The sequence below is a fragment of the Phasianus colchicus genome, chromosome 1, assembly GCF_987193195.1.
Source record: "Phasianus colchicus chromosome 1, bPhaCol1.hap1.1, whole genome shotgun sequence".
Classification (NCBI taxonomy): Eukaryota; Metazoa; Chordata; class Aves; order Galliformes; family Phasianidae; genus Phasianus; species Phasianus colchicus.
In genome coordinates, this window is record NC_143436.1 from 196425607 (window position 1) to 196453433 (window position 27827).

The following is a 27827-nucleotide window of genomic DNA, read 5'->3' on the forward strand; positions in this document are numbered from 1 at the left end:
GTTGTTCAATTAGTCTTTAATTGTGTTCTGGCTTCTCGCTGGTCGTCTGGGGGTGGAGGCAGGAAGGCTGCCAGTCTTCGCGGCTCCTCAACTTCCATGCGGGCCTCAGCAGCGCTGGGTTCCGGTGCTTCCTTCTCTTCTGGATGTGGTGTCTGTGGTGTTTCTGAATTGGGCCCATCCATCCCTGTTGGCCTCTTGTTCCGTCCTCGTCTTCAGAGCTGTGTTTCACACAATCCATGTGGTTCCTGGAGGCGCTGATGTGTGCAGTAGTGAAGGTGGTGAGAGCTGTTGGGCTGTGCATCTGCAAGTGAGAAGGGGAGGAAGGAAGAAAGGAGCAGCCTCCTGCCCTGCTTCCCTGTGCTGCCCTGCCCTGCACAGCCCTGCTCACCGGGTTGCTGCTGTGCCAGCTGTTTCCATGGCCGTGGGGCTGCCTGTGTCCCCAGGGCTGTGTGGAAAGGCCACTGCAATCAGCAGGTCTGGTGCCAGCACCTGCAGTGGGAACAGGGCTGAGCAAAGCAGCACCAAACATTGAGGTGGGGCAAGGGGTCCCTGGGCAGCTTCCATGGTCCTTTAGGAGCACAAGAGCCTGGAGTTTGGGGCTGATTTACCTTCTTTGTAGGACATGAGCACCAGTTTGGAGGTGAGCTGAGCTGCATCAGTTTTGGTCATCTGGTGCCATTTGAGTTGGTCTGTCCATCTGCAAGGCAGAGGGGAAGTACAAGAGGAGCAGCCTCCTGCCCTGCTTGCCTGTGCTGCCCTCTCCTGCACAGCCCTGCTCACCGGGTTGCTGCTCTAAAATGGTTTCCTTGGCCATTTGTGGCTCACTGTGTCAGCAATGCCACGTTGACACGGCCACTGCAGTCAGGTGGTGTGGTGCCAGCACCTGCAGTGGGGTCAGGACTCAGCAAAGCAGACTACGAGGTTTGGGGTAAGAACAGGAGGATCTTGAGGAGCTTCCATTGTCCTTTAGGAGCACGACAGGCTACAGTATGGATCTGACTTACTTTCTTTGCAGGGCGCCAGTGTGGAGGGCTGAGCTCCAGGGCTTTGTGTCATCTGGAGCCATTTGTGTTGGGCTGTCCATCTGCAAGGCAGGGGGGAAGGATTGAAAGGAGCAGCCTCCTGCCCTGCTTCCCTGTGCTGCCCTCCCATGCACAGCCCTGCTCACCGGGTTGCTGTCCCCAGGGCTGTGTGGAAAGGGCCACTGCAATCAGCAGGTCCAGTGCCAGCACCTGCAGTGTGGCCAAGACTCAGCAAAGCAGCTCCAAACAATGGGGTAAGACAAGGGGTCCTTGGGGATCATCCAGGGTCCTGTAGGAGCATGACAGGCTACGGTATGGATGTGACTTACCTTTATTGCAGGGCACCAGTTTGGAGGTCTGAGCTCCATTGTTTTGTGTCATCTGGAGCCATTTGTGTTGCGCTGTCCATCTGCAAGGCAGGGGGGAAGGAATGAAAGGAGCAGCCTCCTGCCCTGCTTCCCTGTGCTGCCCTCCCCTGCACAGCCCTGCTCACCGGGTTGCTGCTCTGAAAATTGCTTCCTTGTCCATTTGTGGCTCAGTGTGTCAGCAATGCCATGTTGACACGGCCACTGCAGTCAGGTGGTGTGGTGCCAGCACCTGCAGTGGGGTCAAGACTCAGCAAAGCAGACTAAGAGTTTTGGGGTATGAACAGGAGGATCCTGGGGAGCTTCCATTGTCCTGAAGGAGCATGACAGGCTACAGTATGGATCTGACTTATCTTTTTTGTAGGGCACCAGTTTGGAGGGCTGAGCTCCAGTACATTTGGTCATCCGGAGCCATTTGTGTTGCGCTGTCCATCTGCAAGGCAGTGGAGAAGGAATGAAAGGAGCAGCCTCCTGCCCTGCTTCCCTGTGCTGCCCTCCCCTGCACAGCCCTGCTCACCGGGTTGCTGTCCCCAGGGCTGTGTGGAAAGGCCCACTGCAATCAGCAGGTCCGGTGCCAGCACCTGCAGTGTGGCCAAGACTCAGCAAAGCAGCACCAAAAGTTGGGGTAGGACCAGGGGTCCTTGGGGAGCTGCCAGGGTCCTGCAGGAGCGAGGTGGGCTCCAGCTTGGGAGCGACTTATCTGTGCTGTGGGTGAGTCCAGGAGCGTCTGGCCGTCCTGCTGTGTCCCTGTCCCCGTGTGTGGCTGTGAGGCAGAGGAGGAGCAGCCCCATCCATCCCCATGGCTGCTCCTGCCCGCCACAGCCCTGGCTCCCTCGGGTGCTGGGCGGCGATCTCTGGCTGGCACTGCCCTTGTGGTCAGCATTCCGGGCTGCTGTGACACCAAGCTGGCTCTGGAACGCAGCCCCCCCAGTGTTGTGCTCTTGTGACATGGCTGTGCCAGCTGCAGGCTGCTTCCTGGAGCTGCTGGCTGCCCCTGGGAACGTGGCCGTGCCATAGCAGGGCTGGTGCTGCCTGGCATGGGGCTGCTGCCTCCCGCCGTCCGTGTAATAAAGCAATGAGTTGTTGTTCAGTTGGTGCCTGATGGTACTTAGGCTGTGTGAGCATGATGAATACATCCGTGAGATCCAGGCTTCTCTCTCTTCCTGTTTATGTCGTAAGGAGCAGAAGGGTTGCCTTTATGTGGAGGCTGAGGGTTATCAGCACACTGCTCTGCTCTGCGTTCCTTCATAACAAAATGGCAAAATGTGCTCAGGTTCTTTGCATGCTGAACACAGCAGTCCATAAGGCAGCTGAAGCCCAGCCTGTCTGCTGGGAGATCCCTGGAAATGAAGGGTTTGGATCTCTGCCTGGTGCTGGGGCTCAGCTTTGGCTGCAGTGGCACTTGGAACATTGAGATTTTGTTTCTTCTCTCTGCAGAGCGGCCGCAGGGCTGCACTGGGGGCCATCCCATACCGACGGCCGCAGCAGAGGCCAGCCCTGGTCCCAGCTGAGCTCTCAGAGGAGGAAGCCAGGAGGATCGCCAGGATCTTCTCTGCTCAGCTCTGCGAGAAGGAATAGTGCGGATCAGAGTGTGGCTGGAGCATCCCATAGCACAGCTGATTCTTGGCATGTCACAAACACCACGTCCTCAGGGAGAGGAGGTGGGAGCAGCAGGGCTCGGCCTCTGGCCCTTAATTGGCCTAATTGGGGCTTACTTGGAGGGAGCAGAAGCGTGGTGGCCCAGCAAGGGCTGCTGCAAGGGGAGATCCCAGGTGACACTCAGCCCCCCACTGGCCAACTCATTGACCGACTTGTTCCTCAGTTCTTCAACCACTGAGATTCATTCTTATGCAATTTCTCTCATCTTTATACAACAACTTTGGTAAAACATCCCATTTTGGGGCATCTCCTTGACCCAAAGAATGGAGAACATGAACGAATTGCCATCCTGGAGGACAGCAGAGAGCTGCTGCATCACTGCCCGTGTGTGGGGGTGGGAGAGGAGCTCCTTCACCTCCTCGTGGCCTTTCACTGTACATCCAGACCAAGGATGCTGTACAACGAGTGTACAAAAGGGTTTGCATAGAAGTACTGAATTTTTATATTATAAATTATATTGTAAATTATTTCTGTACATTTCTACGCCGGATCTCCATGCTGCAAACCACGCTAAGTTATGTCCGCGCTGCTGTAGGAGCGCTGTTTGTGTTTCAATAAAGTGATGCCCATTCCTGGCTTTGTGTGCCTGCACTTCCAACTGCATCCTAATGGGATTGAATACCTCCAAGCAGTGCAGGTGGAGCAGAGCAGGGTGAGGGGGTCCTGCTGGTAACCCCAAAGGTGGGGATGCCGCCCTGGGGGTACCGTGGCTATGAGTTTTAAGAAAGCAGAAAAAGGGCTTTTGTTGAGTTCTCTCCCCACCCTGGAGCTGCTTCCCATCCCTGCAGCCTTTGTGCATCGCTGTCTGCCAAACAGGACGGTGGTTTTGTTGTCTGTACCCCATGGATGTGAACTCGGGGTTCCTGACGCTGCTCTGTGTGAGCACAGGGGACGCGTGGTGGTGGCTGAGGTGCAGGAAATCCCTGTGGTAAACAAACCCAGCCCTGGCAGCTGTGTGGGATTAATGACAGCCTCGTGCTGGGGACACAGGGTCTGTCCCAGGCTCCCAACCAGACCAGATCTTATTTTCCTGTGCTGCTCCCCCAAAGCTTTGGCGCAGGGACTGGAATGCTGTCACCCCTTGCGGCTGCCAGCAGCCCCACTCTCCAGCTCAAATGCCAACTGGGGGACGGGGCTGTGCTGTCACCCGATCCCCGCAGCCCCTGGAATGTCCTCTGGGTGCTATAAAAGTGGGGGCAGAGAGCTGGCACTCGGGGCCACGTGGGTGGAAGGAGTGAGACAGGGACACGGAGCCGAGCGCTCAGGGTAAGGCTCTGTGGGACACCAGGAGTCAGCGGGCTGCACCAGGCTGCTCCGGGCCTCAGTTTCCCTAAGGATGCAGAGAAACAGAGCAGGATTTGATTCTGTGCTTGTCTGAAGCCAACCAGAGCTGCGGCAGTGAACCGTCATCTCCATCCGTGAGCCAGGAGCCCCATAGGACGCGGCGTCCCACTGCCAACCTTTGCGTTCCCTCCCAGCCATCATGGTGGGCCTGAAGCCCCCCGAGGTGCCCCCCACGGCCGCCGTCAAGTTCTTCAGCGCTGGGACGGCCGCCTGCATCGCCGACCTCTGCACCTTCCCCCTGGACACCGCCAAAGTGAGGCTGCAGGTAAAGCCCCAGGAACCCCATGGGCAGATGGAGCTCCTGCAGAGCCGGGAGCAACCGCGGCGATGCCACCGAGCGGGGACAGCTGGGGCACAGAGGGCAGGGTGACGTGGTGGGCACCCCACAGATCCAAGGTGAGGTGAGGATCCCACGCAGCACCAACACGGTGGAGTACCGGGGTGTGCTGGGCACGCTGAGCACCATGGTGAGGACTGAGGGACCCCGCAGCCTCTACAGCGGGCTGGTGGCCGGGCTGCAGCGGCAGATGAGTTTCGCCTCCATCCGCATCGGGCTCTATGACTCTGTGAAGCAGCTCTACACCCCAAAAGGGGCAGAGAGTGAGTGCAGTGGGGGCTGGGACCCCACCCCTGTTGCGCATCCCAACGTGGTGTGTGACCGCCCCAATAGACACCAACCCACCCCAACAGGGGACCAACCACCTCAATGGGGGACCAACCATCTCAACGGGAACCAACCTACCCCAGTGGGAGACCAACTCATCCCAGTGGGGATCAACCCATCCCAATGGGGGACCAACCCACCACAATGGAGGAACAAATCATCCCAGTAGCGATAACCCACCCTGGTGGGGGACCAACCCACCCCAATGGGCACCAACCTACCCCAATAGGGAACCAGCTCATCCCAGCAGGGATAACCCACTCCAATGAGGGACCAACCCACCCCAATGGGGAACCAACTCCCTCAATGGGGACCAACACATCCAAAGTATGCAGAACCCAGCCCGAGATGCACAACCCTCCCCAAAATACACCCCCAAACTCCGGAGTCACCCCCCTCCCTACTTATGGCACGGGATGGGGTCCCCAACACGTGCCTTCCCCAGGCACAGGGCTGCTGGCGCGGCTGCTGGCGGGCTGCACCACGGGGGCCGTGGCGGTGACGTGCGCCCAACCCACCGACGTGGTCAAGGTGAGGTTCCAGGCTCTTGGGGCACTGCCAGAGAGCAACCGTCGGTACAGCGGCACCGTGGATGCCTACAGGACCATCGCCAGGGAGGAGGGAGTGCGTGGGCTGTGGAGAGGTAGGGGATGGGATGGGATGGGATGGGATGGGATGGGATGGGATGGGATGGGATGGGATGGGATGGGATGGGATGGGAGGTGGGAATGGAATGGAAGAGGAGATAGTGATGAGGAAGGCAGATGGGATGGCATGAGGATAGGGATGAAACAGAAAAGAGGAATGGTATGGGATGGGAACAGGATTCATAGCATCAGAGGAGTTCGGGTGGGAAGAAATCTCAAAGCTCCCCCAAGCACCAACCCCTCCATGGGCAGGGACACCTCCCACAGCCCTGGTGTCCGTAGCTCCATCCATGGCTTTGGGCATTGCTAGAGTGGGGCACCCACAGCTCTGGGCATCAGTGCCAGGGCCCTACTTAAAAGTGAAGAATTTCTATGAGAACTGTATGGATGTGGCACTGAGCAACACGGTCAGTGGGTAAGGTGGGGCTGGCTTAGGGATCTTGGAGGGCTCATCCAACCTTAATCATAGGATGATAGAATGGGCTGGATTGCAAAAGAGCACAAAGCTCATCCAGTTCCAACCCCCTGCTATGTGCAGGTCGCCAACCAGCAGACCAGGCTGCCCAGAACCACATCCAACCTGGCCTTGAATGCCTGCAGGGATGGGGCATCCACAGCCTCCTTGGGCAACCTGTTCCAGTGCCTCACCACCCCGTGGCTGAAAAACTTCCTCCTCATATCCAACCTAAACCTCCCCTGTCTCACTTTAAAGCCATTCCCCCCTTGTCCTATCACTATCCACCCTCATAAACAGCCGTTCCCCCTCCTGTTTATCCGCTCCCTTCCGAAAGGCTGCAAAAATGAGGTCTCCCCAGAGCCTTCTCCAAGCTAAACAATCCCAATTCCTTCAAAATGATTCTATGAACACCATTATTAACGATTCCATGAACCCCATCTCTCATCCCTGAATGGGGACAAGGGATGGGAACAAGGCTGAGGACAGGAACAGTGGCACTGGGGCACCCAGCAGGCTACGGGCCCCAACCCAACACCACCACCCTCCCTACAGGGACGCTGCCCAACATCGCCCGCAATGCCATCATTAACTGCGGTGAGCTCGTCACCTACGACCTCATCAAGGACACGCTGCTGCGGGCGCAGCTGATGACAGGTGAGGATGGGATCGAAGGCACAGCCCCACGTGCCATCCCAGTCCCCAAAACCTTCACCTCCGTTCTGCCCCACAGACAACGTCCCCTGTCACTTCGTGGCTGCTTTTGGGGCCGGATTCTGCGCCACGGTGGTGGCGTCACCGGTGGATGTGGTGAAGACGCGGTACATGAATGCCAGCCCTGGGCAGTACCGGAATGTGCCGAGCTGCCTGCTGGCCCTGCTGCTGCAGGATGGCATCGCTGGTCTCTACAAGGGGTGAGTGGTGGAATGCCACCAGCTGCGCTCTGCTCACCAACCCCGTGCTGCCAGGGATGGCTGACGTCCCCTCCAACGCTGCTGTTCTCACTGCAGGTTCGTCCCCTCCTTCCTGCGCCTCGGCTCCTGGAACGTGGTGATGTTCATCTCCTATGAGCAGCTGCAGCGTGTGGTGATGCTGGCCCGGTCTGCGCCCCCCTGATGGCCCCCAGCCCCAGTCATCAGCGCTGATGAGCCGCAGCAGTCAATTATATTAATTGCTGAAGCAGCAGGGAAGGGAGACAGCAAAGGTCCCCAACCCTATGGGATGAGAGGGACCAAAGGCGGCTCTGTGAGGGACCAGCAGGAGGAGAAATGGAGAGAAGGGAAGGATGGAGGTGTCCACAGCGGAGAGGGGAGAGGAAAGAAGGAGGTGTTGAGGTTTTCCAGTTGGGAACAGCAGCACTTCCTGGCAGCAGTGGGACAGAGGTGGGAAGGAGCAGTGTGGGATGGGGGATGTGGTGAATCTGGGTATTCCTCACTGATGCCGCAAATAAATCACCCCTATGGGGTTTATCTCAGCAGGACTTGAGGCTCCGTCACCTTATTTTTATTATAAGAGAGGGTGAAGTTTTTCTCCTGGTCCGGAGGTGCAGTTGGGTTACAATCCTCGTGGTCTTTTCCTCAATGATTCTGATCTTGCCAGAGGGGAGCAGCCCAAAACCAGGGAATGCTGCAGTGCACAAGGAAGGGAGGAGGGCAGCAAACATGAGGGAAGCAGAGCCAGGGAGGTGGGAGCAGCCCCAGCAGCGTTCTGTGGGCGGATTGGGTCCTGGCACTGGGGGAAATTCCCCATTTTTACCTCACTCACAGTGCTGGCAGCCTCACTGGGAGGAAAGCAGAAGGCTGACAGCTCCTAGGACAGCAGTGCATTCCTCAGGAGCAGCTTCTTGTCGGGCGTGAGGCGTTTGGGGAAGCAGACATTGAAGTGGATGAGGAGGTCACCCCTACGCCGTGGGTCCTTCAGCAGAGGCATCCCCTCCCCAGGCACCACTTTGCAGTACGTGGGGCTGCAAAGCGAGAGAGGGCTGAGAAGGGTGGTGAGATGCTCCTGTCCCCAGATGGGGGAGATGGGGCCCCACACAGTGCCCTGTGTGCACATGTGAGGTTTCTGAAGGCAGATTTGCTCCCACCCAACACCAGCCCACCCTGCCCTTTCCTCCTCTTGTCCTTACATTCCTTAACCTGGAGGCAACGCTGCACCATCCAGCTCTCTTTCACCTCCCCATTTTTGCCTCTCCAAGCACCCACAGGGTAGCAGAGCACAGTGGGACTCTGCCTGCAGGTCGGGAACCCCCAGCCTGCTCCCAGAGCTCTTGGAGCAACCCAAGAACCCAAGCAGAGCAGCCAGCAGCCTGCAGGGGTTCCTCCCACAGCACTCATTCGTCTGCAGCTCTGCACCACCTCCCACCCTGAGCCCTCTGCTCACTGCACGATGTCATTGATGGGGATGCTCAGCAGCCGCCCGTCCAGCGTCCTCACATCCACCGTGCAGCCAATCAGTGCCTGCAGACACAGGGCAGGATCCCAAGCTGCAGCTGTGGCCACACAGGGACCCCTGTCCTTAACCATGTGAGTAGTGGGGCAGCCAAGAAGGACAACTCCACACAGCCAAAGAGGCTGAGGCCTCAAACCCAGCACTGTCCTCCCTTCTCTGCATGTTTTGCTGCTGCTGGCTGAAAGCAAATGGCAGCTGGACATCCTCTCCCTTTGCTCCTCACCTTTCCCAGGGGGATATTGGCCACGTAAATGAGGTTGTCGTTGGTTCTTTTAAACCTCGGGTGAGGTTTCTCTTGGATAACAAAGGTGATGTCGGCTGGAATGACGTTAGGGCCCTAAAAAGGGGCAAAAAAAGAGATCTGGGAATGGTTGGATACGCCGTTTTGTAGAGGGGAAGGTGACACCAATAGCTGCGCCTTTGTTGATGGCTTGTAAGAAAAGAGTATTTTCTTCATTTGGGGCAAAAAAGCCAACAATGTGTTTTATCATAGTCTTCTGTTAAGACAAAGGAAACCAGAGTGAGTTCTGCAAATGTGAGGGCAGACAGAAAAGCACCCCTTTCTGTTAATTTGACCCCAAGATAAAGGCAGAAGGGTCTCCTTTCTTTCTGATTCTGAGCACTCTGGAGCGCAGCCGTGCTGCACTCCAGAGGAATCTGTCACTTCCTTGGGTCAGTGCTAAGGGCACAGCACAGCCACGTGTCCACACAGGAGCAGTGGCAGAACAACAACCCTGAGCTCCCACTGCTGGGACATGGCAGAAACAGGAAACCTGCAAAGAGCACACAGCTGTGTGCCTGAGGAAATCCAGCCCAGAACTTCAGGCCACGCTGGTTACCTGGTCTCCTTCCTTCTCAAAAGTGACCCTGGTGCCTTGCTTCCACCCTGGCTGCACGTCAATGATCAGGATCTTGTCCTTAATGGTGCTCGTTTGGCCGTCTTCGTTCATCACCTGCAGGGTGGATGAGCTCGAGGGTAGAGCAGGGGAACCTCTGCTGTCAGAACAGCTCCAGACTGGGCTGGATGCACCCTGGGCAATGTGATCTGGTGTGGGGAAGAAGTCCTTACCCTGCCTGGCACAAGTTCCCTCACTGCCCTTACCCGGCGGGAGATCTTCATCTTCTTGGTGCAGCCAAAGAAGAGATCTTCAAGGGAGACGTGGAGGTCCCACACCATCGGGGGGTCCTGCTTCATCACGCCTCTTCCTCGCAGCCCTCCAAAGGGCAGGGTCACCTCCAAGCCATCCTTGGTGAAGAACTCTGCATGGGGCAGCATGGGGGACGCAGGGCTCCAAACCCCAGTCCAAGGGTGAAAGAGAGAACAAAACTTCCAGCAGAGAGGAGATGGAGATAACAGGGAAATATTTCACTCAGGGGGTTGTGAGACCCCAGAACTGCTGCCCAGAGCTGTGAGTGCCCAATCCCTGGAAGTGCCAGAGGCCACAGATGGGCCCTGAGCAGCCTGAGCTGGGGGCATCGAGCCCAAATCAAGGGGTGGGGCTGAGGGGGCTTTGAGATCTGTTAGGAAGAAGCCCTGAGACAGACCATGAAATTCAGGGTCTGGTGGTGAGCACAGCCCTAAAGGCTGCCCAAGGGATGGCAGCAGAGCATCCACCCACCTGCAAAGGGGTTGTGTCCTCCAAAGAACTCCTTGAAGACTTTGTCGGGGTTGTTGTGGAACACATAACCAGCAGTCCAAGCATCCTCACCACCAGACTCCACAGGGATGCCACCTTTGAGACCTTCCTCACCAAACCTATCGTAGATGCCTCTCCTTACGGCTAGGGGACAATAGGGATTGGAAACAGACATTTTATTGAGAGAAGGACGCCCTCAGAACAGCCCTGTGGAGTAGGACGTGGGGCTTCGGGTGGAGAAAAGCAGGACATGAGCCAGAAGGGTGCACTCGCAGCCCATAAGGCCATGAGGACTGCACCAACAGAGGAGGCAGTGGGCAGGGAGTGGATTGTTCCCCTCTGCCTGCCCTCCTCAGGCCCCATGTGGAGCACTGCATTCAGGCCTGGGGCTCCCAGCATTCAGAGGGATGTGGGGCTGTAGGTCCAGAGGAGGACAAGGGGATACTCAGAGGATGGAGCACCTCTCTATGGAGACAGGCTGAGAGAGCTGGAGGTGTTCAGCCTAGAAAAGGGAAGGCTGCGGGGAGACCTCACTGAGGCCGTACAGTGCCTAAAGAGAGCTGATAAATGGGAGGGAGAAGGACTTTTCACACAATCTAATAGTGATAGGACAAAAGGGAATGGCTTTAAACTAAAAGATGGGCAATTTAGGTTAGATGTGAACAGGAAATGCTTTCCCAGAGGATAGTGAGACCCCAGCACTGCTGCAGAGCTGTGGGTGCCCATCCCTGGAGGTGACAAGGTTATGGATGCGCCTTGGGCAGCCTGAGCTGGATGGGGGGAGTGGGGAGGCTGATGGCACCCAGTCCACATCAGAGGGTGGGGATGGAAGGGTTTTAACATCCCCTCTAACTTCACCCATTCTGTGATCCTATGTTTTCTCCTGCTTTTCGTTATGGAGGAAAGCCCCCGCCCCAGGCTTTGCTTGGGCAGAGGTGGGGTAAACAGGGCTGCTCAAACTGAGGATGGGTTGGATGTGAGCAGGGCTTTCCGCACTGTATGAATGTTTACAAGGGTAGATTGTGATAGGACAAGGGGGAATGGTTTTAAACTGAGACAGGGGAGGTTTAGGTTGGATATGAGAAGGAAGTTTTTGAGCCAGAGGGTGGTGAGGCAGTGGAACAGGTTGCCCAAGGAGGCTGTGGATGCCCCATCCCTGCAGGCATTCAAGGCCAGGCTGGATGTGGCTCTGGGCAGCCTGGTCTGCTGGTTGGCGACCTGCACACAGCAGGGGGTTGGAACTGGGTGAGCATTGTGCTCTTTTGCAACCCAGCCTTTCTATCACTCTATCCAGTTCAGCCCCCACGGCTTACGGTCACTCAGCACATCATAGGCTTCTGCCAGCAGCCGGAACCGCTCCCATGCCCACGGCTCCTTGCATTTCTGCGGGTGGTTCTCCAAGGCCAGCAGGCGGTACCTGCGGGGGGAGGAGCAGAGCGCGGCCTGCAGCCCCCGCCAGGCCCGGTGGTGGGATTGAGGCAACCGGCTGCCCCGAGCCCAGCCTCACGCTGGCCGTCCCTTCCCCCCACGCGTCCCCATCCCCGTCTCACGCCTTCTTAATGTCGGCGTCCGTGGCGGTGGGGCTCAGCTCCAGCACGGCGTAGTAATCCTGCCCCATGGCGGCTCTGTCGCTATGGATACGCAGTAAGGGCGGGGTCACCAAGGCAACGCGGTCAGGCCGCACTTCCGGCTAATGGCCGCACTTCCTTTTCCGGCGGCGCAGGGCACGACGGGAGCCACGCTCTTCCGGCGCCGCCATTTCCCGCACCCGAGCCGACCCTCGCGCGCCTTTGTAAGATCAATGACGGCTTTTCCTCCACACGCGCTCTACGAATGCTGCTTTATTTCAGCCCACAGCCACGGTTTAAGCCCCAAACCCCACCCACCAACAGCAGTCACCCCCACGACGGATAAAAATCGGCTGTAATGGACAAACCTGAGTAGCTGACACACAGCAGAGGCAGTGGAAGCAGCCCTAGCTCACGGCCCACACGGCCACGTTGTGCACAGCCCCCAGCCCTACAGGTCGCCCAGTTGGTACCGCCGCACCACCCCGTCCCTGCAACACGTGTAGATCTGCTTCTCCCACGGAGCGACCTGGAAAAAGGGGAAAAAATGCAATAAAGCAACAGAGCAGGGTGGGAGTACAGCAGCTCTCATGGTATAGGGGTGGGGAAAAGCAGAAGGGAGCCAACAGCTCTGCCACTGCTCTGAGAAACACCCACACATCTAAAAGACACAGAATCACTAAGGTTGGAAAAGACCTATAAGATCATCCAGTCCAACCATCCACCTATCACCAATGGTTCTCGCTAAACCATATCCCTCAACACAACATCCAAACGTTCCTTGAACACCTCCAGGGAAGGGGATTCCACCACCTCCCTGGGCAGCCCATTCCAGCGCCTGACCACCCTTTCAGAGAAGTAGTATTTCCTAATATCCAGCCTGAATCTTCCCTGGTGCGGCTTGAAACCATTCCCTCTAGTCCTATCACCAGTTATACGGGAGAAGAGGCCGACCCCCAGCTCACTACAACCTCCCTTCAGGTAGTTATAGAGAGCAATAAGGTCTCCCCTGAGCCTCCTCTTCTCCAGACTGAACAATCCCAGCTCCCTCAGCCGCTCCTCATAAGGCCTGTGCTCCAGACCCCTCACCAGCTTTGTTGCCCTTCTTTGAACACGCTCCAGGGCCTCAATGTCTTTCTTGCACTGAGGGGCCCAGAACTGGACACAGCACTCAAGGTGCGGCCTCACCAGAGCTGAGTACAGGGGAACACTTACTTCTCTACTCCTGCTGGTCACACTACTTCTGATACAAGCCAGGATGCCATTGGCCTTCTTGGCCACCCAGGCACACTGCTGGCTCATGTTTAGCCAAGCGTCAACCAACATCCCCAGGTCCATTTCCTCTACACAGTCTTCTAGCCACTCCCCCCCAAGCCTGTAGCGTTGCCTGGGGTTGCTGTGGCCAAAGTGTAGGACCCGGCATTTGGTCTTATTAAACCTCATCCCATTGGCTTCAGCCCAGCTATCCAGCCTGTCCAGATCCCTCTGTAGGGCCTCGCTACCCCCAGGCAGATCGACACTTCCAGCCAACTTGGTGTCATCTGCAAACTTACTGAGGGTGCACTCAATGCCCTCATCCAGGTCATCAATAAAGATATTGAAAAGGACAGGCCCCAGCACCGACCCCTGGGGAACACCACTCGTGACCGGTCGCCAGCTGGATTTAGCTCCATTGACCACCACTCTCTGGGCTCGACCCTCCAGCCAGTTCCTTACCCAGCCAAGAGTGTACCTGTCCAAGCCACAGACTGCCAGCTTCTGCAGGAGAATACTGTGGGAGACAGTGTCAAAGGCCTTGCTGAAGTCTAGGTAGACTACATCAACAGCCTTTCCTTCATCCACCAGGCGGGTCACTAGATCATAGAAGGAGATCAGGTTGGTCAAGCAGGACCTGCCCTTCATGAACCCATGCTGGCTGATCCCCCGGTTGTCCCGCACTTGCTGTGTGATCTCCCTCAAGACAATCTGTTCCATAACCTTCCCTGGCACTGAGGTCAGGCTAACAGGCCTGTAGTTCCCTGGGTCCTCCTTACAGCCCTTCTTATAGATGGGAGTCACATTGGCAAGCCTCCAGTCTTCTGGTACTTCACCAGTCAACAAGGAGCGCTGATAGATGATGGAAAGCGGCTCGGCTATCACCTCCGCCAGTCACGTTCCCAGCCTCATCCAGTAAAGAATGGAGATTCTCCTTAGTCCTCCTCTTACTGTTGATATATTTGTAAAAGGGTTTCTTGTTTCTTTTTATCTCAGCGGCCAGGTTGAGTTCGAGCTGGGCTTTCACCTTTCTGATTTTCTCCCTGCACATCTTAACAACTTCTCTGTACTCTTTCTGAGTTGCCCATCCCCTCTTCCACAGGAGGTAGATTCTCTTTTTCTCCCGGAGCCTCAAGAATAGTTCCCTATTCATCCCCGCCGGTCTCCTTCCCCGCCGGCTCATTTTGCAGCTCAGGGGGACAGCCCGCTCCTGCACCTGTAAGACTACCTTCTTGAAGAGCAACCAGTTGTCTTGGACCCCTTTACCCTCTAAGACTGAATCCCAGGGGACTCCCCCTACTAGTCTTCTAAACAATTCAAAGTCCGCCTTCCGGAAGTCCAAGGTAGCAGTTTTGCTGTTCTTCCTCCTGGCTCCACCAAGAATCGAGAACTCTACCATCTCATGGTCACTCTGTCCAAGACAGCCCCCAACCTCCACATCTTCCACCAGACCTTCTCTGTTTGTGAACAGCAGGTCTAGCGGGGCAGCTCCTCCCATAGGCTCTCTCACCAGCTGCATCAGAAAGTTATCCTCCATACACTCCAGAAACCTCCTAGACTGCTTCTTCTGCGACACACTGGCTAGTTCACGTTTTCTCTCTGAAAATTCATAGAATCATAGATGGTCTGCGTTGAAAAAGGCCACAGTGCTCATCCAGTGCCAAGCCCCTGCTATGTGCAGGGTCACCAACCAGCAGACCAGGCTGCCCAGAGCCACATCCAGCCTGGCCTTAAATGCCTGCAGGCATGGGGCATCCACAGCCTCCTTGGGCAACCTGTTCCACTGCCTCACCACCCTCTGGGTGAAAAACTTATAGTTGGATAGTGATAGCTATTCCATGATTCTACAGTGTATGAACTTGCTGAAGACTTCACTCTTATCTCACAGGTGGGCAGGTGCTCACATAAAGAGCCTTCTGATAGATCTGAAGGGGAAAATGGGTTTGGGTACTGCTGAATTTGATAGGACAAGAGTGCAATGTGAGGCCTTGACCCACTGGGGGGGGCAGTTGGGTATTAGGAAACATTCTCCAAAGAGTGGTGATGCACTGGCACAGGCTGCCTAGGGTGTGGAGGAGTCACCATCCCTGGGGGTGTTCAAGAGCTGTGGGGATGTAGCACTGAGGGGTGTGGGCAGGGGGCATGGTGGGGTGTGCTGTAGTTGGTAACCTTAGAGGTCTTTTCCAACCTTAATGATTTTATGATTCCCTGAATTCCGCAGGTCAAATTTCAGGCTCAGAATGATGCTGCATGCTAAACTTGTGTTTATCAGCTCAGGAAAGGACTGTGGAGGGGGAACCACTTAAAACTAAGCTGACTTCCATCAGTGCTGTGTGGTTCGGATCCTAGCTCATTGTCTCCCATCTGTGTGGACACAGAACAGCTGAAGTACTTTTGTGGTCTCACATCACATAGGAGCCAAAGACAGGCAGCACTGCGCTTCCAACTGTTGCTTTGTCCCCAATAAACTCCCAAGCACAGATCAATTCCAGCTTCCTTACAAGAAAAAAAAAAAAAAACATTCTGCCAGATCTTCTCCACAACTTCTCTGCTTCAGTTCTACTCCTGCAAAGTGGAGATAATACTATACATGTTCCATAGAGAGATGCTGACAGCATTTGCTTATGCCAAACATTAGGATTATTCAGGTAGAAAATCTTGGGCAGCCAATTCCTGAGATAAATGCAGCTGTCTGCTGCTTGGCATCACCTTTCCCCAAGTACTTTACTTTAGTCAACACACTGTATTCCTCACCTTGTACACAGGGTCACAGTCTGCCTCTGTGAGGTCAATGACATAATCGAGGTCTTGCTGAATGATAAAGCACGTTCCATCACCTATGCAAGCAGAAAGAACACCAAGGAAGGAATATTGGGTGATGAATAAAAACAGGCCACATTCTTTCTATAAACAGCACTGTGGGCCCAGCAGAAATGCCCAAGAAAAGGGAGACATGCTGTGAGGGCATTAGTGAGATGGGAAAAGGCTTTAATGACTGAGAAGCTCCTTGCAGGCCCTGTTCTGGGGGAGCACAAGAAAAATCACAAGGCAAAAAGCAACTACGTAATGAGGTTCCACTACATCACCTTTTTGCAATGGACACTTGGTGAAGCCCTCTTCTAGTGGCTTTGACACGCAATGCTTGCATATAAGAGAGGGAATAAAGAGCATAAAACTGCTCATTCAATTCTACCATCTGTACACAGCACTTGAGTTACCTTGGCTGGCAATGAATCCATCTCTGTACGGGAACAGAGAAAGCACTGGTGCTCCTGATCTGTGAATTATTTGGATTGGAGCACTGGAAAAAAAAAAGGAACAGGAAGAAAAGCATTATGGACAAATCAAAATCCATCCCAGTGTTTGAGTGCTGAAAGAAGAATGTGAGGCACGTAAGGAGAACATTAAGACATAGGGATTATCCCTACCAAAACAGCCACAAGTTTGGAGCTTATCCTTCATGAAAGACTTCTCAGATTTTTCCATGCCAGGCTTCTCTGTCCTCACCCTCCTTGCTTAGAGCTTGCCCTTCAGACCAACTAAAAGCCACCTCAGAGCAGTTCCTGCCAAAGCTGAATGCTCCCCAAGAGAAAGAAAAGACTGCAAGAAGCTCCAAAGCTCACAGTGCCATTGCCTGGGCTGTATCCACCTTCAGAAGAGGCAATGTCTGCCAGCATCTTTGATTTGACTCTTCCTCAGAGGAAAACAACCACCCACAATTGCCATTCAGTACTTGCAGCCCCAGGCATGCACTCACTTGGTGTTTCTCACATCCAGCTGATAAATGTTCCCATCCTGGGTCCCTGCTAGGAAATAGGTACTTGAGAGGAATGTGCAGCAATTGAATGCATCAGATCCATCAAAGAGGAACACCTGGGAATATAAAAAACAGCAAGTGTCAGATCTCACAGATGTGCCAAAGCAGCCACAGGGCAGCCACGAATAGGAAACAATTTACTCAGGAAGTCAGTAAGGTTGTTTCTGGGAGTCATGGCACAAACTTGCAAATCCAGAGGAAGGTTAATAACCCCCTCAACTCTGCTCCAAGATGTGTGGGAGAACAGTGCCCTAGAATCAACCTTGCCAAATTAGCAAGGCTACTGCAATCAGTGAGTGCCCCTGGGGCACTCTGGAGAAGAGCTCCATCACACCACGACAGGCAGACCAACACTGAGCTCAGACTTGTCTTCAGACACCCCTGGAGCAGCAAGACCAGATCTGCAAAGCAGGTTTGTGAAGACTGCTTCCTTCTCGCAGAACCAAAACCGTTGCTGCAGGGCTGCAAACTACTACCAGCCCAGCCTTTGCCACCCCACTCACCAGCTTTGGTGAGTATCTGCTCCACTCAATTTTCACTCTCCACAAGGAATTAAATCTGCTGCCAGAAGCTTGTGTCCTACAGCCCAGGACAGTCCAGTAGGATCTTCAGGACCTCAGACCTGCCAACTCCCTTTCTTTTGTTGGGAGGAAAATGGGCTGGTGAACCCCTCAGATCCCTTTACATGCTATTCAAAACAAAGAGCAATTTTACACCCCAGCTGCATGGCTGCGCAGCCCCTGAGCAGGCTATAGGGAAGGACTGCTGGGAAAGCAGCAGCTTTGCAGACATAGCCTCAGTTCGTGCATTCTCAATGATACCTACTGGCTGCTGTTTAGTTTGCCACATACCTGGGTGGAACACACAAGCAATTCTTACTTCTCAGCCCCCCCCAAATATAAATCTACCTAGAAAAAAGGAGAGAAAGGATCCCTTTATCGTACTGGGCTTTAGTCTCTCTTTCAGTGAATAAATACAGGGGAGAACACTGCAACCTGGGATCCCATCCAAAGGGCATTGCTCACCAGAGAGGTGGATAGATAGCAGCACCTGAGCACTCACATGGGAGTGCCACAGAACTCGGAGCACAAAACCAGTGCGTGTGCACAGTGCTGGTTCCCATCCCCTCCTGCAGAGGGGTATTTTGAAGCACTACTGATAGTCTCAGCTTCCTTACCGGCTGCCTGCTCTGCAGCCCAACTCCTTGCAGCTTCTTGTCTTCTCGAGCCAGCAGCAGGATTTTTCCTTCTGTCCCAATCTCACGTTCACCTGAGAGGAAGACAAAAGTTAACTCCAGCAGTACAGGGAGACAATGTCCTGAAGTCTGATGGTTGGGATCACAACTGCTGAACCCACTGTAACATCCCTCTTATGCAAAGCAGGCCAGTAGCTAATGAGACTGCAGTCTTAACCACCCAAGCTGGAAGATAAGGCTGAACTCCTTCACAGGGAAGTATTCTGGTGACCTAGGGAAGGCATACAGCAGCATGCCATGCTCTCTGAATTACACCTGCAGCACCAGCTGACAAAACAAAGGGGAAATAAAGGTTGTCTTTTAAGAATGTTCCTTACTGGGAGCTTTTTCAGGAGTGCCCAGGTTCACTGAGTCATCAGCAGTGCCCACAGCGATGCCGTTGATGGGAGAGCCGCAGTCAGCAATGACACCCAGACAGGAGGACTTGCCACAGTCCCAGAGGTGTGCAGTGCCATCCCTAGAGCAGGAAAGGACATTTCTTCCCCGATCCACAATGGCAGTATCCAAAATACCTGCATCAAAGCAAAGGCTGTGTTCAGAGATAGCACAGAAGGCAAAGGCTGAGAAAAGCATACATTTCCCAAGGCAACCATGCACCCACCTACAAGCCCCGAGGCAATGACCCCAGAGAAGTCTGTGTGAAAGACAGCAGCTCCCAGTAGATCAGCATGGGAGCCATCACGCTGCACAAGGGTGGGATGCTACCAATAACATCACAGAATGGTTGAGGTTGGAAGGGATCTCTAGAAATCACCTGGTTAAACCCCCTAAACTATGGCCCCTTTCCTCCCCTGTGAGCTGTCGCTTGGAGCAGAACTGGGCAATGACCTCCTACATATCAGCTGATACTGCAGCTCCTGCCAAGTTTCTACCTCCAAAGTTAACCTCTAAGTTGGGCAGGAAGCTGTCTAGCCCAGCACTCCTACAGCACTGCCAACTACTGCTCTGGATAATCCCAAAAGCTGCACAGGGCAAGCAGTATCTCTATTACCCAGCCGCAGTAACATCAAAAGAGCAGTCTTAGCAAATGCTAATGCCCCCTCTAGCCACTCCATTTTGAGTCTAGAGTCTAGATTTGAAAAAAAAAAACAAAAAAAACATGACAGTGTTTTTCTGGAAGGGAACAGTCAGGACATTTGTGTCAATCCGTTTCAATGCCATGCAATTAGATCACATGAAAACAATAGCATATTCAGTGCAAAACAAGTTAATCAGGCTTTCAGCAGGTGGTTGTGTGGCTTACACTCCTCAGCAAAGTACCTTGTGAGATGGGGAGAACAGGAGCCTGTGCAGAGCTGTGCTATTTGCTTAGGAAGGTGTTTTGGGCATCCTGTGCTGCATCTGCAGCTCACTTGGACTTGCTCATGCTCACCCAAGCATTCAAACTGGTAAACAGGAGTAAAACAGGAACTTGCTTAAGCATCGTGTATAAATTCAGACTGCTTCTGAATGAATGGTCCTGAAAACCAAATCTTTTCAGAGATTACGTCAAACAGAGGCTCTGTCCATAGAATCATTTGAGTTGGCAGGGATCTCTCAAGGCCACGTGGTCCAAATCCCAGTGAACAGGGACACCTACATCTCTATGAGGTGCTCAGAGCCTGGTCCAGCCTGACCCTGCTGATCTCCAAGGATGGGAGACATTTCTGCCCAAAAGCTTGCTCTCAGGAGGCTTTCTGGGTGGTTCACCATCCGTGCCTTGCAGTCCATTGGGAATAAAGTGTCAAGTGGAAGAGTCTGTAGCAATCACAGCAAACAGCCCTCAAAGCACCACAGAAGGTGGACCAGGAATCCCCTATGCAAGTAATTTATTGTCATTTTCAGCAGCAAGATCATCAAGAGGGGCAGAGCTGAACATCTGAGAATGAACAAGCTTATTCCAGCTTTTACAAAGAAATAATCATTGAAGCATCCTTGCAGCTGCTCTTGCTGAGCATGGTGCTGAAAGTGAGAATGGCATCCTCAAGGCAGTAACAGCCCATTCACCTTCTGCACATCTCTTAAAGCTGCTGCATGCTTTTCTAGGCAAAGGAAAAAAAAAAAAAAGGAAGAGGCTCTGGAGCAACTGAAGGTAAGCATGATGAGCTGGGAATGAGCAGGGGCACTTCCTGGCAAGCAGCAAGGCTACTACTGCAAATCAGAGCTCCAGCGCTCCACCTCTGGCAATCAGCACAGGTTGAGGGATCATGTCCTCCCTCAGCTCATCAAGAGAAAGTTTCAGCTGTTCAACACAGCAACCACTGATCTTTTTATTCACATTCTGGGAGGCTGAAAAACTTCTGAGATCTAACACAAATGTACAGCACGAGGTGCAGCAGGCTGGGGACTGAACTTCAGCCCTTGAGTGCAATGCAATTACACACACAGCAGGTTAAGCATTTTAAAGGCTAAGTACTCTGTACCTCCTTTGTGACCTTTAAACGTTACTACGCAGCTGGCATCTTCTGCTGACCAGATCTTTAGCTGGGCATCCATTCCCCCACTCAGAACCACAAGGCCCGATGGGAAAAACCTGCAACAATTCACATCATACACATGGCCTTCCAATAGTCTCTGGAAAAACAAAGAACTACATGCTAGTTCCATTGTCATCACCCTCATGCCAAGCAATTTTTGAGCTATGACATCAGAGAGATGGGTGTTACCACATGGGCAGAGGATTAAGCTTAGATCCTCTAGGTCTACACTCCTGGAACAGATTTATCTGAATTCTAGGCAGGCAAAAAGGTCTTTGAGCCTCACTCTGCTATACGAATAGCTCACTGCATAGCAAAGGAATTACATTTGTTTCTAACAACAGATTAAGTGTCATGGGCAGTTTCTCCTCCTCTTCTCTGTCACAGAATAAAGCACTATTAAAGGCTAGGAGCTGTCAGTTCCCTCCAGCACTCCAGCTGTAACTCCTCATCTTCGAGCTCTCATCACACTGATGAGCATTCTTTCTTTTCAGAGCAGTTGTGCTTTTCAAAAGACACAACAAAAAACCTCTACAACATACAGCTTCCCATTAGGTTTTCAATCAAGAATCAGACACTTGCCTGCTCACAGCATGCAGACAGCCTGCCCCAGGTCATAGCTGAACAACAATGCAGTGTCAGAGACAACACAACACCAAACAAAGCTGCTGCTCTTACTCTTATTTCTCCATTTGTAGCCTGCCAGATCTTCATGGTCCCATCTGTGCTGGTGGACACGCCGAGCCCTCCACCACTGGAAATATCCAGACAGGTAATCTGCAGGTGGGACAAACCACACAGTGTTAGCTTTAGGTGATTCTGTACATAGCAATTCCTGCTCAAGAATGTACAACTCCACAGGAGATGTGCTAAGTACATCATCCAGCACAATTATTTCACCAAGACAGATTGCTTAATTCTTTTAAACACCTGGAAGTGCCCATACATTCAGCTAAAGATTTCAGCTTGGTAACAGACCCCCTAACATTTAACATCCTTAAGCTCACTGACTTTGTCTCCTCAAACTCTCAATACGTTTTGAGCTATTAACTATGCCTTTACATGAAGAAAGGTTAATGAGATGAACAGGTTGCCTAAGGAGGCTGTGGATGCCTCATCCCTGCAGGCATTCAAGGCCAGGCTGGATGTGGCTCTGGGCACCTGGTCTGCTGGCTGGCAACCCTGCACACAGCAGGGGGTTGGAACTGGATGAGCATTGTGCTCCTTTGCAACCCAGGCCATTCTATGATGAGATGAGGAACCAGAAGCTGGCACAAAGCACCCCAGATTTCTTCTAATTGTCACTAACCAGGCATAAAAATTGTTATTCTCTGCTTGTTTCACTGCAGAGATGTGCAAAGCAGGGAGAAAAGCAATGCTGAGTCAGAGAGCTGCATGGAAAGTGGTTGGATTTTAGGCTCACTCCAGATGAAGCAGGAACTTGGATTTTCCTAGCAACTCTCATATGCAGTTAAGCAATGAGCTAAGCTGCTCTGTACAACCCCAGATAACTGCATGCCCTGACTGCCCAGCCTGCAGACACTGCTTAAGATACCTATGGAGCCAGAGTTTCCCAAAACACTGAACTAAAATTGATTTGATGCAAGCAGGCTGTCTCCTCAAATGGGCTCTGTGACAGCAGGGTACAAACAACTGCATGCTCTGCATTAACACCAGCACACCTGAGTAGCTTTGAAGAGAACAGATGTTAAACTCACACTCTTCTAAAAGGATCACCATTCCCACAATGACAGACATTACTGCTGCCACTGAGAAAGATAGACGTGTTGCATCTGGATGAAGTGTGGATGAAGTGATGCAAGGTAACAGGTAAACTACACATGAGATCATAGAATGGCCTGGGTTGGAAGAGACCTCTAGGATCATGAAGCTCCAACTCCCCCACCACAGGCAGGGCCATCAACTCCACATTTAATACCAGCCCAGGCTGCCCAGCTCCCTCAGCCTGTCTGATCATCTTTGTGGCCTCCTCTGGAACCTCTCCAACAGCTCCCTGTCTTTCTTGTACTGGGGGCTCCAGACCTGGATACAGTGCTGCAGATGGGGCCTCATGAGGGCAGAGCAGAGAGGGACAATCACCTTCCTGTCTCTTCTGATGGAGCCCAGGATCCCATTTGCTTTCTGAGCTGCAAGAGCACACTGCAAGATAGAGGTTTCCAATATGGACTGCAGCAAGAAAAGGCAGGAAAAATACCTGGGTTTTGTTAAAGCAAGGGTTAACACCAGCACTGCATTCGAAGCAGTAAAGCTATCACTGCTGACTAGAAGAATGCTGCCTTCTCTTACAAGAATTGGAAGCTGTTAGATTCACACTGCATTATCTTCAAAACCTTCCAAGTGATTCTATTTGCACTCTGTGGATTAAAAGAAAGGACTGCAGTGGCAAAAGCCACCGACAGACATGAGAAACACCAATCCACCGTGAGAAGTCACACTGAGGAATGCAGATTGCAGTTCTTATGGCACCTTATCGTGCACATGCATCACCCAGAGTTTGTGCCTCCACCTTAAATAAAGCCAGATTGGGAATTAAAACAGGAGTTAGAAGATATTGAAGGAAAAGGCAGTGCCTTAGCTATTAAAAAAGTAATTAAACACGTTTATTTACATATGGTTAACCTGGGTGATGCTTAATTTAACACAACAATCTGTGGCATTTTGCTCTCTATTAAGCAAAAAGGAGCCTGTGAAGGATGTTATACAGGAACAAAACACCTCGCTGATGTATGACACTCACAGATGCTCAGGAGGGATACAGAAACAGGCAAGGGCAAGCATGAGCACTCAGAACAAGCAGCAGCAGGTAAGCAGGGCAACAGGAGCCGAGCTTTAAACTCATCTACATGTTAATGGATATCACTTCAGCTGCTGCCAGAGGAGCTCTGCAGCACAGCTGCAACCCATCACACCCCTCTGACAGCAGACTCAACACTTCTGCCTGCATTTCCATTTTGCTATGCTGTGAATGTTGACTGCATTTATTACACAAAAAGGGCAGCTGGGAGCTCTTCAGTAGCACAGAGCTCAGAGAAGTGATTCACCTCTGCCTCAGGAGCTGCCTCTGTGCCAACCCTGGGCTCAGCACAGCCCCTCTGCCTTTTAAAACAGCTGTAGAGATGTGGAATTGCCTGTGTCAAAACGCATCTTGATTTAAATTGCTGTTGAGCTTCATTAACACAGACTTCGCTTTCCAGCATTTTCTGCTGAGTTTATCACAACAATTTACTCAATAAATCATGAGTCAGGTGTACTACAACACTGGAAGCCATCAGGGGCTCTCATTAGGGCTGCTGGCTGTGTGTGCAGGCTGCACACTCCATCATTTCTTGGATCATTTCCCTATTGGGGTGAAGCATTCAGCAAATGCACAGACCACTGCCCAGCAAAGCCAAGGTATGTCTTCCTCCACAGTGCAAAAAGGAAATTTTAGGTCCAGGTTGGCTGCTCTGTATCAGGAAGGAGCTGTGCTTCTTGAACCCTCAGACTGTACAAGAAAGAGGATTGCTCAATAAAACAAGCAGGTCTTATTAAAGTAAGTGGCAAGATCATGAATATATATTTTAAAATACAAGTTGAGCTTTTGTAGTCTCTGAATTTCCAACCAGATTAAGATGAATGCACACAACATTCAATTCCTGGCTGCTCCATTGACCCTGCAAATGGAAGCTCAATGCAGTTGTCTTATAGCAAGCATCACAGACAGACAGCTTCATTAAATGACAGCAAACAGGCACTGCAAAGCAGGGATAGATTTAATCAAAGATGAAGAGCTCAGTGCACAGAGCCTCTCTTGTCTTGTGGGCTGTTTTTTTTGGGCATACTAATTCATTCACAGTGGAATCCACCATGGAATAGAATGTGAGCAGATTAGAGCACTTGCAAGAAAGTGGCTAAAACCAAAGTGACTTAACTAGAAGAGGAAATGTTCCAAGAAGGAAAGGCCATGTCTGGTCTCTGTGGCACTGGAAAATTCAAGTTCTTTGTGATCAACAAGAAAAACAAAACAAAGCGTACCTACCAGCAGCAATGCCTTCTTCAAACTCACTTAATACCTGCAGCTCCATAACACCAAATTCTGCTATTCACAGCTCAGCCCTGAGCATTCAGCCATGCTCTGTCTTGGGAAGCCAGCCAGACTTCCCAGAGCATACTCATAAACCCGAGCCTAATTCCTCTCACATCCCCGTGGTTCTTCTAACTGTCACCCTCAGACTCCTCTACAACTACTCCTCTACTACACCCCCTTGCAGGGAACAATAAATATACTCCAGTGCTCACCTCAAAACTTTAATATGAAAAAAATCATATGAAATAACTTAGGAAATACAGGGAAATCAGGAAATCGCTTGGATCTTCTAATTTATTTATTATCAAAAGAGAAAAAGTCAGGCCCAGATATTACCCAGTCCCAGTTAAGCATCCAGTTTCTTACAACTGTTACAAGGCAATTTGAACTTCAGGAACCTCCAGGACTATAACAGCACAAACAGCCATGAAATAAAACAGATTAGTTTTAGAGATACATGCAAACATCTATAGAATCTTGGACTTCTTTGTGTGTGTGAAGCTTAAGCAGGATTGTTGTTGTTATTTATAAGGTCTGATGTGGTTTACTAAACAATTTATACACAAAGTTATCACCTGACCAGGCACACAGCAGTCAGATGCATCATGAAAGCATTCAGTCACTCCCATCTATTTCTTACTTAGCAAGGTTACTTACACTTTTCTGATGAATCCTGGAAAAAGTTGTGTATGGTGCCAAGAATTTGGTGGACACATTCTCATGAGGACAAGAAATGAGAATACTTTTCTAGGGGAGAAAAACAGAAGTGCTGTAAGTCCTTCTGAAACACTTGTAAACACCTGAGGCACAAACAACTTACAGTCACTGGTGATGAGAGAAGCAGAGAAATACTACCACATCAATTTCAACCTTTGAAAAGAACTCGAAGATCCCCAAGCCCAATCCCATCCCACCCCACTGCCCATGTCTCTTAGCACCACACCCCCACAACTTTGGAACATCTCCAAGGGTGGTAACTTCACCACATCTTGGGCAGCCCGTGCCGGTGCATCACATTTTCAAAGCAGATTTTTTTCCTACTTTTCAATCTGACCCACTACTCCTAGTGGAACTGGAAGCCATCACTCTCATCCTACTGCTGTCACAAGGGAGAAGAGCTCGACCACATCTCACTACAACCTCCAGAGACACCTGAGCACTGCACAGAGGGAGACCAGATGACAGCTACTATTTCAGCTGCACAAAGGCTGGGGCCCCTTCACCTGTGGAAAGCAGTTACTAACCCCACATTTCCCCCAGCCCTGTCACCTTGGTGACTTCGCCGACCACAAAGCCCTCAGAGGCAGTGATGTCAGGGATGCCCTCGGTGCTGAGCCCACGGCGGGTCAGGCTGCCATACAGCGTGGGCTTCCCTGCAGAGACAGCAGCCATCAGCTCACCTTCCTCACATTTAACCCACAAGGTTCATCCCTAAACTACCTTCAACCCTCTTCTTAACCTGCAGGTGCCTACGAACTATCCTCACACCCTCCTAACAACCCCCCCCAACAAATCATTCTCATTCCCTCTTCCTAACCCACAGCCCTCTGTCCCCCACCCCCAAAAAAGCACCCTCACCACCTCCTAACACACTGGAACAGGTTGCCCAAGGAGGCTGTGGATGCCCCATCCCTGCAGGCATTCAAGGCCAGACTGGATGTGGCTCTGGGCAGCCTGGTCTGCTGGTTGGCGACCTGCACATAGCAGGGGGTTGGAACTGGATGAGCACTGTGCTCCTTTGTAACCCAGGCCATTCTATCACAATTCTATGACTCCTCTAAACCGTCTTCACCCTCTCCTCCTTACTCGTGGAGCTTCCCCAAACTGTCATCACTCCACTCATCCTAACTCACAGTCTCCCCTCATATCATCTTCACCATCCACCCAAACCACAGGCACCTCTCAAACCATCCTAACCCACGGGGGTACCCCCCAAGCCATTCTTACCCCCACACTTAACCCACAGCATCCCCCCCACAAACCTCCAATCCTTTCCTAACCTATAGTGCCTCTTGCAAAACCACCTCTACTCCCTCCTTCTAACACACAAACCTCCCCCAAAGCATCTTCACCCTCTCCTAACCCACACTGTCCACCCAAAACTATCTTCGCTCCTCTCCTAACCCATAGGCACCCTCCAAAAACATTCCCACCCTCTCTTAATCCAAACGAGTCTCTTAAACTGTTCCTCACCAAAGTATTCTCATCCCCCCCTTCCTAATCCACAAACTATTCCCACTCCTCAAACCATCCTCACCCTGTCCTTATCCCCAGACTACTCCCAAAACTGCCCTCATCACCTCAAACCATTCTCACCCCCTCCTAACTCCCACCAAACCATCTTCACCCACCTCTTCCTAATCCACAAGGCCTCACCAAACCATCCTCACACCCTCTTAACCCCATTTCCCCAAAACAAACCACTCTCATTCCCTCTTCTTAACCTAGATTCTTTTATCTCTCCCCAAAACTCCCCTCACTCCCTACTCACAGCCCACCCCAAACCATCTTTATCTCCCAAAACCCCCAACCACCTTCACCTTACTCCTAACCTAGAAAGCCCCCTCCAAAGTTCTCCTCACTCCCTCCATCTAACCCCCAGATTTCCCCAAAACCATCCTAATCTCTCTCCTAACTCACACCCCCTCCCAAAACGCCCTCCGCTCTTTCCAATACCCCCTCAACCTTCCTTACCCTCGTATCCCCTCCACAACCACCCTTAACCCCCCATCCCCGACCCCACAGCTCCCAACAGGTCCCAGCCCCCTCAACCTCCGGGGTCATTTCTCCTTAAGTGCCTTCCCAGACACGAGCCACCATTCCACCCTTCAGCTCCCACCTCCAACCCCCCTCAGGCCGCACCACCCCTCCTAGGCGCACCACAGTCGCTCTCAGCGCTCACCCGGGCTGCGGCAGCTCAACCAGGCCTCGCCCTCATCCCTCCTGCGGAGAGAAAGACCGGCGGTGACCGCGGGGCCGGGAGAAGGAGATTGGGGCTGGAAAGGGACCGAGGGGCAGCTCCCACCTCAGCGCCTGACTCCAATCGCTCTGGATGCGCAGCGTCGCCGCCATCTTGACACTGCACCCCCTTCCTCTTCCGCCTTCCTCCTTCCCGTCAGCCCTCACGCGGGGCGGAAGCGGAAGATC

The 27827-nt window shown here is 52.5% G+C and overlaps 4 protein-coding genes across 16 annotated transcripts in view; 2 read left to right on the forward strand and 2 right to left on the reverse strand.

The window, feature by feature from the left end:
* The window catches only part of C2CD3 (C2 domain containing 3 centriole elongation regulator), a 56378-nt gene extending 52772 nt beyond the window's left edge, over positions 1 to 3606 (forward strand). For all 4 annotated transcript variants that reach the window (XM_090134236.1, XM_090134238.1, XM_090134237.1 and 1 more), the window contains one exon: positions 2825 to 3606. In XM_090134236.1, the coding sequence (XP_089990362.1) occupies positions 2825 to 2965 (141 nt within the window). In that variant the 3' untranslated portion in view covers positions 2966 to 3606. The remainder of the gene's footprint in view (positions 1 to 2824) is intronic.
* On the reverse strand, positions 1 to 27824 carry PAAF1 (proteasomal ATPase associated factor 1). 8 transcript variants are annotated; one of them, XM_090134241.1, is made up of 17 exons: positions 27706 to 27824; positions 27583 to 27623; positions 25950 to 26053; positions 25338 to 25427; positions 21272 to 21370; positions 20540 to 20690; positions 18455 to 18649; positions 18060 to 18151; positions 16823 to 16938; positions 16284 to 16366; positions 15820 to 15902; positions 12180 to 12340; positions 2861 to 2949; positions 1352 to 2727; positions 1005 to 1232; positions 609 to 883; positions 1 to 489 (listed from the first exon to the last, which is right to left on the reverse strand). In XM_090134241.1, the coding sequence occupies exons 1-12, from the start codon at positions 27750 to 27752 to the stop codon at positions 12263 to 12265; spliced, it is 1179 nt and encodes a 392-aa protein (XP_089990367.1). In that variant the 5' UTR covers positions 27753 to 27824; the 3' UTR covers positions 1 to 489; positions 609 to 883; positions 1005 to 1232; positions 1352 to 2727; positions 2861 to 2949; positions 12180 to 12262. The 8 variants fall into 8 exon arrangements, with proteins under 8 accessions (XP_089990367.1, XP_089990368.1, XP_089990370.1 ...); XM_090134242.1 differs by having other exon boundaries at positions 1352 to 2500; positions 2582 to 2949; XM_090134244.1 differs by having other exon boundaries at positions 609 to 697; positions 781 to 883; positions 1352 to 2949.
* On the forward strand, positions 4260 to 7635 carry LOC116237149 (putative mitochondrial transporter UCP3). Its single transcript, XM_090134249.1, has 7 exons — positions 4260 to 4312; positions 4427 to 4655; positions 4780 to 4990; positions 5500 to 5697; positions 6711 to 6812; positions 6889 to 7069; positions 7166 to 7635. Exons 2-7 carry the CDS (start codon positions 4530 to 4532, stop codon positions 7269 to 7271), a joined length of 924 nt encoding a protein of 307 aa, XP_089990375.1. The 5' UTR covers positions 4260 to 4312; positions 4427 to 4529; the 3' UTR covers positions 7272 to 7635.
* On the reverse strand, positions 7637 to 11868 carry DNAJB13 (DnaJ heat shock protein family (Hsp40) member B13). 3 transcript variants are annotated; one of them, XR_004168674.2, is made up of 9 exons: positions 11794 to 11868; positions 11557 to 11660; positions 10226 to 10387; positions 9709 to 9866; positions 9446 to 9559; positions 8830 to 8943; positions 8538 to 8614; positions 7911 to 8118; positions 7637 to 7781 (listed from the first exon to the last, which is right to left on the reverse strand). XR_004168674.2 is itself a non-coding variant. In XM_031606111.2 (9 exons), exons 1-8 carry the CDS (start codon positions 11859 to 11861, stop codon positions 7965 to 7967), a joined length of 951 nt encoding a protein of 316 aa, XP_031461971.2. In that variant the 5' UTR covers positions 11862 to 11868; the 3' UTR covers positions 7637 to 7781; positions 7920 to 7964. The 3 variants fall into 3 exon arrangements, 1 of the variants encoding a protein (XP_031461971.2); XM_031606111.2 differs by having other exon boundaries at positions 7920 to 8118; XR_016463515.1 differs by lacking the exon at positions 11794 to 11868 and having other exon boundaries at positions 9709 to 9933.
* Positions 27825 to 27827: the final 3 nt, after the last annotated feature.

Bases quoted from the DNA above. Each gene is read 5' to 3' on its own strand.
- DNAJB13 (XM_031606111.2), bottom strand. From the start codon at position 11,861: ATGGGGCAGGATTACTACGCCGTGCTGGAGCTGAGCCCCACCGCCACG. The intron at 10,388-11,556 runs GTAAGCCGTGGG...ATTGTCCCCTAG, and splicing joins CTATGATGTGCTGAGTGACC to CCGTAAGGAGAGGCATCTAC. The intron at 8,119-8,537 runs GTGAGCAGAGGG...CTCGCTTTGCAG, and splicing joins CCCATCAATGACATCGTGCA to CCCCACGTACTGCAAAGTGG.
- PAAF1 (XM_090134241.1), bottom strand. From the start codon at position 27,752: ATGGCGGCGACGCTGCGCATCCAGAGCGATTGGAGTCAGGCGCTGAG. The intron at 27,624-27,705 runs GTGGGAGCTGCC...TTCTCTCCGCAG, and splicing joins GATTGGAGTCAGGCGCTGAG to GAGGGATGAGGGCGAGGCCT. The intron at 15,903-16,283 runs GTAACTCAAGTG...CTGCTTGCATAG, and splicing joins TGGATTCATTGCCAGCCAAG to GTGATGGAACGTGCTTTATC.
- LOC116237149 (XM_090134249.1), top strand. From the start codon at position 4,530: ATGGTGGGCCTGAAGCCCCCCGAGGTGCCCCCCACGGCCGCCGTCAAG. The intron at 4,991-5,499 runs GTGAGTGCAGTG...TGCCTTCCCCAG, and splicing joins CACCCCAAAAGGGGCAGAGA to GCACAGGGCTGCTGGCGCGG. The intron at 5,698-6,710 runs GTAGGGGATGGG...CCCTCCCTACAG, and splicing joins AGTGCGTGGGCTGTGGAGAG to GGACGCTGCCCAACATCGCC.